The 13,217-nt window shown below is 41.3% G+C and overlaps 1 protein-coding gene across 4 annotated transcripts in view; it reads left to right on the top strand.

The window, feature by feature from the left end:
* ZNF143 (zinc finger protein 143) overlaps positions 1–13,217 on the top strand; it is a 63,397-nt gene that overhangs the window by 15,554 nt on the left and 34,626 nt on the right. For all 4 annotated transcript variants that reach the window (XM_012000223.1, XM_012000222.1, XM_012000221.1 and 1 more), the window contains 2 exons: positions 1,143–1,339; positions 2,232–2,306. In XM_012000223.1, coding sequence (XP_011855613.1) covers positions 1,143–1,339; positions 2,232–2,306 — 272 coding nt within the window. The remainder of the gene's footprint in view (positions 1–1,142; positions 1,340–2,231; positions 2,307–13,217) is intronic.

Genomic DNA, 13,217 nt, shown 5'->3' with positions numbered 1-13,217 from the left:
TCCTTCCTTCCTCTCTTCTCTTTCTTTCTCTCTTTCGACAGAGTCTTGCTCTGTCATCAGGCTGGAGTGCAGTGGCACGATCTCGGCTTACTGCAACCTCCACTTCTCAGGTTCAAGTGATTCTCCTGCTTCAGCCTCCTGAGCAGCTGGGACTATAGGTGCGCGCCACCATGCCCAACTACTTTTTTTGTATTTTTAGTAGAGATGAGATTTCACCATGTTGGCCAGGATGGTCTCGATCTCTTAACTTTGTGATCTGCCCGGCTTGGCCTCCCAAAGTGCTAGGATCATAGGCGTGAGCCACTGCGCATGGGCACACTTTTTTCTTTATCAATAAGTTTTAGTCATAAGTTAATTGTAACTGGCTAGATTTATTATTTCACTCTCTCTCTATATATATATCGATATAAAATCACAATTTCATATCGATACCATTATAGATATAGATATATCTTAGTGTGGACATTTAGAGGGTAAAAAGAAAAACACCATGGAGGGACTGTGGAGTCATACTGACGTGAGTTCAAATTCTGATTTCTCTACATATTGTTTTTGACTGTTAATTGTTAGGGTGGTTTTTTTTGTTTGTTTTTTGAGAGGGACTCTCGCTCTGTTGCCCAGGCTGGAGTGCAGTGGCGTAATCTTGGCTCACTGCAACCTCTGCTTCCCAGGTTCAAGAGATTCTCCTGCCTTAGCCTCCCCAGGAGCTGGGAATACAGGCGTGTGCCACCATGCCCAGCTGATTTTTTTTCTATTTTTAGTAGAGCGGGTGTTTCACCGTGTTAGCCAGGATGGTCTCAATCTCCTGACCTTGTGATCTGCCCGTCTCGGCCTCTCAGAGTGCTGGGATTATAGGCTTGAGCCACTGCACCCGGCCTGTTAGTGTTTTTTAAATTTTCTGATTCCTAAGGAAAGTGATGTTACTTCTCCAAACCTGAGTTCCCATTTATACAATGAAGGCGGTAAATATACCTGCCTTGCAGAATTACTGTGAGGATTAAATGAAATAACACATATAAAGTACATGGTCCAGTACTCAGAGTAAACTACTCAATAAAAGCTCATTTCTCTCTTCCTTTCAATATGTAAATATTTGTCAGATTTTACCTTTAATTTAATGCCATTCTCTTCCACTCTCTCAGATAGTTATGACCAGAGTGCATTACAGGCGGTTCAGCTGGAAGATGGCACCACAGCTTATATCCACCACGCAGTGCAAGTCCCGCAGTCTGACACCATCTTGGCAATTCAGGCTGATGGGACAGTGGCAGGTCTGCACACTGGGGATGCCACAATTGACCCCGACACCATCAGTGCTTTGGAACAGTATGCAGCAAAGGTACAGCATTTCACAATGTTAAGAATGTCCAATATATAACTTCTTTATTTTTCATGAAAAGAAAACAAAACAAAAAAGTACACCTCATCAAAAAAAAAACTGGCCAATTTTGGCCAGGCATGGCGTGATATCACACCTATAATCCTAGCACTTTGGGATGCCAAGATGGGAGGATTGTTTGAGCACAGATCCCTGTCTCAAATTCAGAAATTAAAAAAAGAAAAAGACACTAGCAATTCAAAGTCAAAATCAGTCAGTATCGAAGAGATCAGCATTTATCTTAAGTGAAGTGTAGAAAGACTGGAAAAAAAAAACAAGGGAATAGGGTAAAGGCTTATAGAAGAGAAATGAGTGGCAGGTAATTCACCAAAAGATATACAAGGATGAAGAGCTATAAAAGAAAGTATAAATGGAACTGCTTATGAATTAAGAAGTAGTAACTATAGATGAGGAAAAGTAAAGGAAAGTCTCAAGTTTTATATCAAAAGGGCTGATATTTTTCCCCTGCATTGAACATGTATCTCTCATATAACTTAAAAGGTTTTGTTTTTTTTTTTTTCACTTTTATTAGGGAAATTTTCTTTTTTTTCCTTTACAAACAAAATAAATAGAGACAGAGTCTTGCTCTTTTGCCCAGGCTGGTTTTGAACTCCTGGGCTCAAATTATCCTCTTGCCTCAGCCTCCCAAAGTGCTGGGATTACTGGCGTGAGCCACCATGCCCAACCTATTATGGAAATTTTCAAATATACACAAAAATAAATGATAACAAAGCACCATGTACTTTTTTTTTCTTTTGTTGTTTTTGCAAGCTTCTCCCTGAACCATGTACTTAACCAGGCTAAACCATTATCAAAATGGAAAATGTTTTAAAGCTTTATTTTATTCCTATAGGTGTCCATTGATGGAAGTGAAAGTGTAACAGGTACTGGAATGATTGGAGAAAATGAGCAAGAGAAAAAAATGCAGGTATGTAAAACTACTTTTTAATATAAAAATCTATCTTAGCATTTCTGTGCCCTTCTGTGGATGAAAGTAAGAATAGGTAACTCACTACCTCTCTAGGAAAATCTCACCAATTCAGAAAAACAATGTATGTATTAGGCAGCAGCTTTCTCAAACTGCCTGAAGTCCCAGTGTTCATTGGTGGATGCAAAATGACACTAAAGAAATGGAAATATCACAGAAATCCAGTTGAAACTTGTGTGCTGAATTCTAAGGCAGTTTTCTGGACAAGGCAGTTGTGGAGACGAGGTGATTTCCTGACTGCCCCCACCCATGGCATGGCAATTTGTGGATACTTTTTCTGGGACTCCATCATGATTCTTTCTAAATAATCCTCACTGCTTTGCTTTTTGTATTTTTAAATTTCTTCTCCTTCCAACTGATTCCCTCCATATTTTCCTTTTCAACTTCTGAAGGGAGAGTCCAGCCTAGCTAATCTTGGACAAAGCTGTTTATACTTTTTCTACCAGACTGCTTCCTGGTCTGCAGGTGGCCTATGGGCTGGTTTCCCATGGTTCAAATGTTCACCCTGGGTCCAGTCACTGGCTGCCCCTTACCTAATTAACAGCCTAGAGCACCAGTGCTTCTCAAAGTTTTGTAGTATGTACAAAGTAGTCACAGGTACATTCTTGGGTATCTCCTACAATCAAAAATTCAAAACTTATGTTATTCAAGAATTGTTTTTGTGTTTGGGGGGGATGTTTGTGTGGAGGGTATGCTTGGAGCTTATACAATCATTGTAGGACATTCCTGCTTTAATGCTCTTTATTTTCTCACCAATTATCTCTAATATTTTGTTGACTGTTCCTTTATAGTAGTTTTTTTTTTTTTTTCATTCTTCAGAGTTTTATTATATTTAACTCCTTAAATTGCTACTCAGGGTCACATTTATAACCTTGAGCATTAACATGACCACTTATGACATTGAGTGATACTGTTAGGGGTTGTCAAGAAGTTTTTACATTTATGCTAATAGTAAGTGATAAAATAACAGGAATCACTGAAATCACTTGTAGAAATATGCTTCTGGTCAGGCATGGTGGCTCATGCCTGTAATCCCAGCACTTTGGGAAGGCTGAGGTATATGGATGAGTTGAGGTCGGGAGTTCGAGACCAACTTGGCCAACATGGTGAAACCCTGCCTCTACTAAAAATACAAAAAATTAGCCAGGCATGGTGGCTAGTGCCTATAATCCAAGCTACTCAGGAGGCTGAGGCAGGAGAATCGCTTGAACCCAGGAGGTGGAGGTTGCAGTAAGCCCAGATCGCACTATTGCACTCCAGCCTGGGCAGCAAGAACGAAACTGTCTCAAAAAAAAAAAAAGAAATATGATGCTTCTACACATTGCTGAATAGCCAGTATTTCTGTTTACCAGCTGAAGTGATGCCACAAAGTGGCAATAGTATAAATACAGTTTTCAGTTCACTAAGCCCATCAGCTTTGATGCTGTGTGATTCTTAGCAAAATTTTCAGATCTCAATTCATATTCATATTTTGTGAATGAAGTGAGACTTTAAGGTGGGTGTGGTGGCTCACACCTGTAATCTGAATACTTTGAGAGGCTGAGGTGGGAAGATTGCTTGAACCCAGAAGTTTGAGACCAGCCTGGGCAACAAAGTGAGACTCCGTCTGTACAAAAAATTTAAAAATTAGTAAGACATGGTGGCACACATTTGTAGTCACAACTATTTGGGAGGCTAGGGCAGGAGGATCCCTTGAGCCCGTGGTTTGAAGTTATAGTGAGCTGATTGTGCCACTGCACTCCAGCCTGGGCAACAGAGCAAGACCCTGTTCTCCCCCACCCCCCAAAAAATGAGACTTCAATATTTTTTGTACAGTTCTATGTCAAATCCACCTAAGTCAACCTCTATTAAGATGCAAACACAGGGCTGGGCACGGTGGCTCAAGCCTGTAATCCCAGCACTTTGGGAGGCCGAGGCGGGCGGATCACAAGGTCAGGAGATCGAGACCATCCTGGCTAACACGGTGAAATCCCGTCTCTACTAAAAAATACAAAAAACTAGCCGGGCGAGGTGGCGGGCGCCTGTAGTCCCAGCTACTCGGGAGGCTGAGGCAGGAGAATGGCGTAAACCCGGGAGGCGGAGCTTGCAGTGGCGTGATCTCAGCTCACTGCAAGCTCTGCCTGGGGACAGAACGAGACTCTCAAAAAAAAAAAAAAAAAAAAAAGATGCAAACACAGGGTAAATATATGTGGGAGTTATAGGTCAGTGGCTTGGAGTATTGGAGTGGCCCAATAAGTTATCTGTCTTACTGGTGACTGACAGACAACTACATTTTTAAAAAATAGAATATTTTAAAGAAAAGGCTGGGTGCAGTGACTCACGCCTGTAATCCTAGCACTTTGGGAGGCCAAGGCGGGTGGATCACCTGAGGTCAGGGGTCTGAGACCAGCCTGGCCAACATGGCGAAACCCCATCTCTACTAAAAATACAAAAATTAGTTGGGTGTGGTGGTGTGTACCTATAATCCCAGCTACTCGGGAAGCTGAGGCAGGAGAATCGCTTGAACCTAGGAAGTGGGGGTTGCACTGAGCCAAGATTGCACCACTGCACCCCAGCCTAGGCAACAGAGCAAGACTGTCTGAAAAAAAAAAAAAAAAATTTCTGAACTCAGAAACGTAACTAGGAATTCAGAACTGCTGAGGCAAAATGTCATAAAAAGCCCCATTACTCTTTATCTGTAGACATATTACCATTTGGTATGGGTACCAGTAGACAAATAGAAGACTGTTGAATAGGATTCTTTTTTTTTTTTTTTACTGTAGCTCTTTCTCCTTTGCCTTTTATACCTCTTCCTTACAGACTAGATCTGCAATGTCCAGTACGGTAGTTGCCACTAGCCATATGTGGCGCTTGAAATGTGACTAGTCCAAATTGAGATGTGCTGTAAGTAGATTTTGGAGACGTAGTACGATAAAAAGAATGTAAAATATCAATAATTTCTTATATTGATAACATCGAAATGATAATTTGGACTTACTGGGTTAAACAAAATAATTACTATTAATTTCACCTGTTTCTTTTAATTTTTTTCAGTTGGTTACTAGAAATTTTTTATATTATTTTATTATATTTATTTATGTATTTTGAGATGGAGTCTTACTCTCTTGCCCAAGGTGGAGTGCAGTGGTGTGATCTTGGCTCATTGCAACCTCCACCTCCCAGGTTCAGATGTTTCTTCTGCCTCAGCCTCCCGAGTAGCTGGGATTACAGGCATGCACCACCACACCCAGCTAATTTTTGTATTTTTTAATAGAGACGGGGTTTCCTGCTGTTGACCAGTCTGGTCTTGAACTCCTTACCTCCAGCAATCAACCCACCTCAGCCTTCCAAAATGCTGGGATTACAGGTTTGAGCCAACATGCCTGGTATTTTTTTTTTTTGACACAGAGTCTTGCTCTGTCAGACTGGAGTGCAGTGGCGCGATCTTAGCTCACTGCAACCTCCGTTCAAGCCTGCTCAGTTCAAGCAGTTCTCCTGCCTCAGCCTCGCGAGTAGCTGGGACTACAGGCATGTACCACCATGCCTGGCTAATTTTTTGTATATTTAGTAGAGATGGGGTTTCACCATGCTGGCCAGGCTGGTCTCGAACTCCTGACCTTGTGATCTGCCCATTCGGCCTCCCAAAGTGCTGGGACCACAGGCGTGAGCCACCACGCCTGACCCCTATTTTATTTATTTTTTTATTTTTTGAGACTGAGTCTTGCTCTGTCGCTCAGGCTGGAGTGTAGTAGTGCAGTGTTGGCTCAAGTGAGCCTCCTGCCTTGACGTCCCAAAGTCCTGGGATTATAGGTGTGAACCAATTTACGTGGCCAGAGTTTTTTTTTTTTTTTTTTTGAGATGGCGTCTCACTCTGTCACCAGGCTGGAGTGCAGTGGCGTGATCTCAGCTCACTGCAACCTCCGCCTCCCGGGTTCAAACAATTTTCCTGCCTCAACCTCCTAAGTAGCTGGGACTACAGGCACATGCCACCACACATAGCTAATATTTGTATTTTCAGTAGATATAGGGTTTCACCATGTTGGCCAGGATGGTCTCGATCTCTTGACCTCGTGATCTGGCCGCGTCAGCCTCCCAAAGTGCTGGGATTACAGGCGTGAGCCACCGTGCCTGGCTCAGAAAATTTTTAATTACATATGTGACTTGCACTTGTGACTCATTATATTTCTCTTCATTAGTGCTGGATCGGAAGTTCATGACTTCACCATTCTCTAAAACAATTAATTACCATATTTAAGGTTGAGAACCTAGTACTTTGGTTTTTTGTGGTTTTTGTTTTTTGAGACAGGGTCTTGCTTTGTTGCCCAGGCTGGAGTGCAGTGGCCTGATCTCGGCTCATTGCAACCTCTGCCTCCTGGGTTTAACCGATTCTCCTGCCTCAGCCTCCTGAGTAGCTGGGATCACAGGCACATGCCACCATGCCCGGCTAATTTTTTGTATTTTTGTTAAAGAAATATAAAAAAAAAATTTTTTGTATTTCACCATGTTGGCCAGGCTGATCACAAACTCCTGACCTCAAGTGATCCACCTGCCTCTGCCTCCCAAAGTGCTGGGATTACAGGCGTGAGTCACCATGCCCAGCCTAAACCCTGCTTTTCTAAGTCTCTATCTTTCCACCTCTAAAAGAAAGCTATTAATTAGATCGATGACTGTCTTAGGGGCAAATTTTTTTTTTTTTTTTTTTTTTTTTTTTTTTTTTTTTTTTTTGAGATGGAATCTCACTCTGTTGCCCAGGCTGGAGTGCAACGGCCTGATCTCGGCTCACTATAGCCTCTGCCTCCTGGTTGAACTCCTGACCTCCAGTGATCTGCCCACCTCAGCCTCCCAAAGCACTAGGATTACAGGCATGAGCCACCACACCTGGCCAAAGATTTTTTAAGATAATATTTGTAGTAGTTTTTTTTAAATTCAGAGAAAGTACAAAGAAGAAAACCCAAAATGACCCATAATCTTACTCTACACATATCTATTTTACATATTTTTAAAGATAAAAGTAATCATGTTTATGTTTAGAAAATCCAAATAGTATAGATTAGTAAAAAATAAAAAGTGAGAGATTTACTGCCTGATGATAATTATTGTTAGAAATCGACTTCGTTTTTGTTTTCTCTCTCTCACTCCTTTTTTTTTTTTTTTTTTAATGAGAAGAGTCTCGCTCTATCACCCAGGCTGGAGTAGAGTGGCACAATCTCGGCTCACTGCAGCCTCTGCCTCCTGGGTTCAAGTGATTCTCATGCCTGAGCTTCCCAAGTAGCAGGAATTACAGGCTCACACCACCATGCCCAGCTAATTTTTGTATTTTTAGTAGAAACAAGGTTTTGCCATGTTGGCCAGGCTGGTCTGAACTCCTACCCTCACGTGATCCACCTGGCTCGGCCTCCCAAGGATTATAGGCAGGAGCCACCGTGCCCCGCCTTGTTTTTGTTTTTTAATCTTCCTGGCAGTGCTGATGTGTCTCATGGTTCCTTAGAAGTTCCTCTGGTGCCACACGTCTAGGATTGTTTCCTTTCTTCAAAGAGAACACGTTTTTTAAAATTCAAGTTGTTTTTATTTTATCCTCCCCCAAGAATATAGATTATTTACATCATACAAGTTAAGTAATACCAGATTGTAAGTTATATCTCCCATGTGCATTAGGCCATTACAGTAAATGGGATTATAACTACTAAACCAGACAATATAATGCAATATTTATCCTCAGCCCTACTGAGTCTCTCACTCTATAATTACAGAAGCTCTGCTAGTTAGGTGCCACTAGACTACAGCATCCTGAAACCTGGTAGGTTAATAGCTTGAGCTCTAGAGCCAAACTCCTTCAGATCTCACTTCCTAGATTTTGGCCATGGGCAAGTTACATTACTTAACCCCTCTGAGTCTCATTTTTTTCTATTTGTAAATCATAGATAATATTGAATTCATTGGGTAGCCAGGGGGGCCAATTAGACAGTATGTGTAAAGCAGCCACCACAGTGCATAACATAAATGCAACTGCTCAGTAAATGCCAGTTAGCCTCTTTATTTTTGAGGTCACTTTGGAATTTAATCTTAGCTCCAGTCATGTATCTACCTCTGGAATTTGCACCTCTTTAGAATATAGTGGTCCTAGGTGCTAGTATAACTAGCACCTCCTAGATTGTTTAAGCCTAAAAGAACTTAGGTTATCTGTCTAGTATGGGCTTTTCAAGCCCTGTTTTTTGAGGTTTCAGTAGTCCTGTCAGGGACTCGCAGATCTCTGATCTACCCTCATCTGCCAAGGCCAGCAGCTCCAGTTCCTTTGTCTGTTTTACACAGTAGAATGCTGTGTAAGATTTTATCTGCCAAAGGTGTTTGACTCCTTCAAAAAAGAAAAAACATTACTGACTTAGAACAATGTGTGTGTGTTTTTGTTTTTGAGACAGTCTCATCTGTCACCCAGGCTGGAGTGCAGTTGCACAATCTCGGCTCACTGCAGCCTTTGCCTCCTGGGTTCAAGCAATTCTCCTGCCTCAGCCTCCTGAGTAGCTGGGACTACAGGCACCCGCCTCCGCGCCTGGCTAATTTTTTGTATTTTTAGTAGAGACGGTTTCACTGTGTTAGCCAGGATGGTCTTGTGATCTGCCTGCCTCAGCCTCCCAAAGTTCTGGGATTACAAGTGTGAGCCACTGCACTCGGCTTTTTTTTTTTTTTTTTTTTTTGAGATGGAGTTTCACTCTTGTCACCCAGGCCGGAGTGCAATGACGCAATCTTGGCTCACTGCAACCTCCGACTCCCAGGTTCAAGCAATTCTCCTGCCTTAGCCTCCCGAGTAGCTGGGATTACAGGTGCCCACCACCACACCCGGCTAATTTTTGTATTTTTAGTAGAGATGGGATTTCACCATGTTGGCCAGGTTGGTCTCGAACTCCTGACCTCAGGTGATCTGCCTGCCTCGGCCTCCCAAAGTGCTGAGATTATAGGCTTGAGCCACCACACCTGGCCACAATATGTTCTTTATAGACAGGCAGATACGCCCTATGTATCTTGCACAATGTTACATGATGAATTTATGGCAGAGCTAAGGTTATGTCTTAATTCTCAGAACATACATTAAATACCAGTTAAGTCATTTTCTATACATGGTTCTTGGAAGCTGATTAATATTTCATTGGTGTTAGCTTCAAAATTGTCCTTGAGAGTTTTCCCTTGTGATATCAGATTGCTGTTTCTTTGACAGAGACTGCACATATCTCATGCTACATAACCCTGAAGTACCTATTATAGTTTTGGTCTTTTAATTGAGCTTTTGAGTTATGGATTCTGTCCATTTTTGCCCCTAAAACATCTGTAGAATCAGCTATTGCTTTCTATTCCACAGTCATTATCCTAGGTTTGTTTTTATCACTTCTTTCCTGCATATTTATGATTATACAAACTTCTTTTGGTTTCCCTACCTTATTTGTCTTTTCAATCTGTTCCCTGCCATTACTGTAGTTCTCTTTCTAAAATGCAGATAGCCAGGCATGGTGGCACGCGCCTGTAGTCCCAGCTGTTCGGGAGGCTGAGACACAAGAATTGCTTCAACCTGTGAGGCGGAGGTTGCAGTGACCTGAGATTGCACCACTGCACTCCAGTGTGGGCAACAGAACGAGACCCTGTCTCAGAAATAATAATAATAATAATAATAATAATAAATTAATTAATTAAAACACAGAGCTGATCTTGGCTTGTCCCTTACTTAAAAATTTTTAACACCTTCCTTTGGCTTTTATTGTCTAGGCTTACTGTTCGGGGTAGCATCTATTGCTTTTCACAAACTTGGTCCTAAACTTTCATTTTCATGAAACTCATTCTATTATGTAAGCATAATACTCTCATGTTGTTTCCACTTCTTCTAGATATACTGTAAACCTTTGATCATACTGTTCCTTCTGCCTGGACAGCACTCCCCAATCGTCTTCTTCAGCCTTCAAATTTCACCCCTAGACAGCTTGCCCTAACCTACATCTCCCTACTTTTGCATTTTGCCCTGTTAGATCTTTTCATAGACTCCTGTGATAGCAATTATTATGTTCCATTATAATCCTTCATTAATAGCACAGTTTTACTAGCTAGACTGAGAGCCCTACAAAGGCAGGAACAGTATTTTATTTATCATTTTAAGAAGTAGGTATTTAGCCAATCATTTATTAAACATTTATTATTTTACAATGTTGTGATAGGAAGTGGTAGGGAGTTGTGATGGAGGGATAGGTATAAAGGGTAGTTTATTGGAAATAGAATAAGGTATAGATACGAAGCGGGTTCCAAATAGAAAAAAAAACATTTATTTGGGAATTGAGAAGGTAAATGTTAGCCTAGATTGGAGATAAAGAGCTTTGCAAGGAAACATTTCCAATAAAAAGAGAGGGAATCCTATCACACCCAAATACTCTATGCATTGAGATAAAAGCCAGAATGACTTTTTGACTGTGTCTTCCTGGCCTTTTATTTTTCCAACTACTGTATACTGTAGGTCATTGCTATTTTTGTAGTTTTCTTTCCAGAGGTTCCTTTTGTTAGTTGGGTGTTTGTACAGGTATTCATCCTACTGCACTTCGTGAGAATGCCTTTAAGAGAGGTCTGTTTTGGGTAATTAGATAGTAGTGGAAATAATTCTGTTGGACACTGCCCTTACTAATAATTCTCATAGCATGCCAAATGCTAGTGACTTCAGCTGGCTTAGAAATACGAAACCTTGCTGTTATCACCCATGTCCCCACCCCATAGGCACACATTCAGAAACCTCAGTAGTTCTCCCTAAACTGAATTTTCTGACCCTTATTTTACTACTGTAAGTTCTTAAAGTCTCCGCTATAGACATTAAGAATAGGAGCAAAAACAAGTACATTTTTGGAAAAAATTTCCAATACTCATCATTGGTTAGGAATTCAACATTGTTTCCTTGGCTTAACTAAATTAGATGCCAAATTCCTGGTATATGTTTCATACCAGAAATGAAGCTCCTAATAAATTGTCTTAGGAGGAAGCAATAGAAGAACAGAAAAGATTCAGATATGAGTCTTTCAGGGATTATTTGCTGCTGCTACCTAGTCTGAAAGTGTGAGCAGCTGGGCTTAGTCTGACAGATGTGGAAAGGTGGTAAGCACTTTCATTTCATAGTGCTCTTAGAGAGGAGGGGAAGAGAACAGGAAGAAGAGTCCTTTTCTCTTAATTTGGAGTCTTTCGTCAGTTGAAATCTGCCTTTACAAATCATATAAAGCCTGATGTCAATTCTACTAAAATAAAGCTCTACACTTATATGTGTATTTAAAAAACACTGGGCTGGGCATGTGGCTCACATCTGTAATCCAAACACTTTGGGAGGCTGAGGCAGGAGGATTGCTTGAGGCCAGGAGTTCAAGACCAGCCTAGACAACGTGACAAGACTCCATCTGTACAATTTTTTTTTTTTTTTTTTAAAAACAAACTGAGCGTGGTGGTACACACCTGTTGTCCTAACTACATGGGAGGCTAGGCAAGAGGATCACTTGAGCCCAGGAGTTGGAGGGTGCAGTGAGCTGTGATTGTGCCACTGTACTCTAGCCTGAGCGACAGAGTGAGACCCCATTTCTAAAATAAATAAATAAAAAATACTGAATGGAAATAGACCAAGAAGTTGACAATGGTTTTCCCTGGATGGTGGAATTGTAACACGCTTGAGCTTTTTTTTTTTTCTTTTTTCTTTTTTCTTTTTTCTTTTTTTTTTTTTTTTGAGACAGGGTCTCATTTATTATCCAGGCTGGAGTGCAGTGGAACAATCTTGGCTCACTGTTGCCTCAACCTCCTGGGTTCAAGTAATCCTCCTGCCTCAGCCCCTCAAGTAGCTGGGATGACAGGCACACACCACTATGCCCAGCTAATTTTTGTATTTTTTTGTAGAAATGGGGTTTTGCCATGTTGCCCAGACTGGTCTCCAACTCCTGGGCTCAAGTGATCCACCTGCCTCAATCTCTCAAAAGTGCTGGGATTACAGATGTGAGCTACCGTGCCTGGTTGAACTTTTTGTTCTTCACTATGGTATCCAGATTCCTCCAGAGTATATGTGTTGCTGTTACAATACATGAAAAAAATTATAATGAAGTTATTAAAATAATAGCTAATTTTTAAAGGGTTCATAGAGGCTCTTCTGTTTTCATGAGAAGTAAACAGAAACTGATTTTTTTGAGACAGGATCTCATTCTGACGCCCAAGTTGGAGTGCAGTGGGGCGATCATAGCTTACTGCAGCCTTGATCTCCCAAGGCTCAGGTGATCCTCCCACCTCAGCCTCCCAAGTAGCTGGGACCACAGGTACACACCACCACACCCAGCTAGTTTTTTATCTTTTGCAGAGATGGGGGTTCCCCCATGTTTCCCATGCCGGTCTCAAACTCCTGTGTTCAAACGATCCTCCCACCTTGGCCTCCTAAAATGTTGGAATTATAGGCATGAACCACTGCATTTGGCCTAAGAGACTTTTTTGTTCTAATAATATTTGATTTCCATTTCTTATAGTTTTATTAAGATATATTTCACATACTAGCTGGGCAAAGTGTTACATGCCTGTAGTTCCAGCTATTCAGGAAGCTGAGACAGGAGGATTCCTTGAACCCAAGAACTTGAGTCTAGTGTGGACAACATAGCAAGACTCCAATTTCTTAAAACAAAAAAAAGATATTTTACATACTTTTTTTTTTTTTTTAATTTTTGAGACAGGGTCTTGCTTTGTCACTGTAATTTTATCTATTTTATTTCTGTATTACTTTTTTGTTTATTAAGACAGGTGTCAGCTGGGCATGGTGGCTCACACCCCTAATCCCAGCACTTTGGGAGGCCAAGGCAGGCAGATCACAAGGTCAGGAGATCGAGACCATCCTGG

The sequence above is a fragment of the Mandrillus leucophaeus genome, unplaced genomic scaffold (assembly GCF_000951045.1).
Source record: "Mandrillus leucophaeus isolate KB7577 unplaced genomic scaffold, Mleu.le_1.0 Scaffold622, whole genome shotgun sequence".
In the NCBI taxonomy this organism is placed as follows: Eukaryota; Metazoa; Chordata; class Mammalia; order Primates; family Cercopithecidae; genus Mandrillus; species Mandrillus leucophaeus.
The sequence above is the reverse complement of the archived record's forward strand: the minus strand, read 5'-3'. Positions and strand labels throughout refer to the sequence as shown.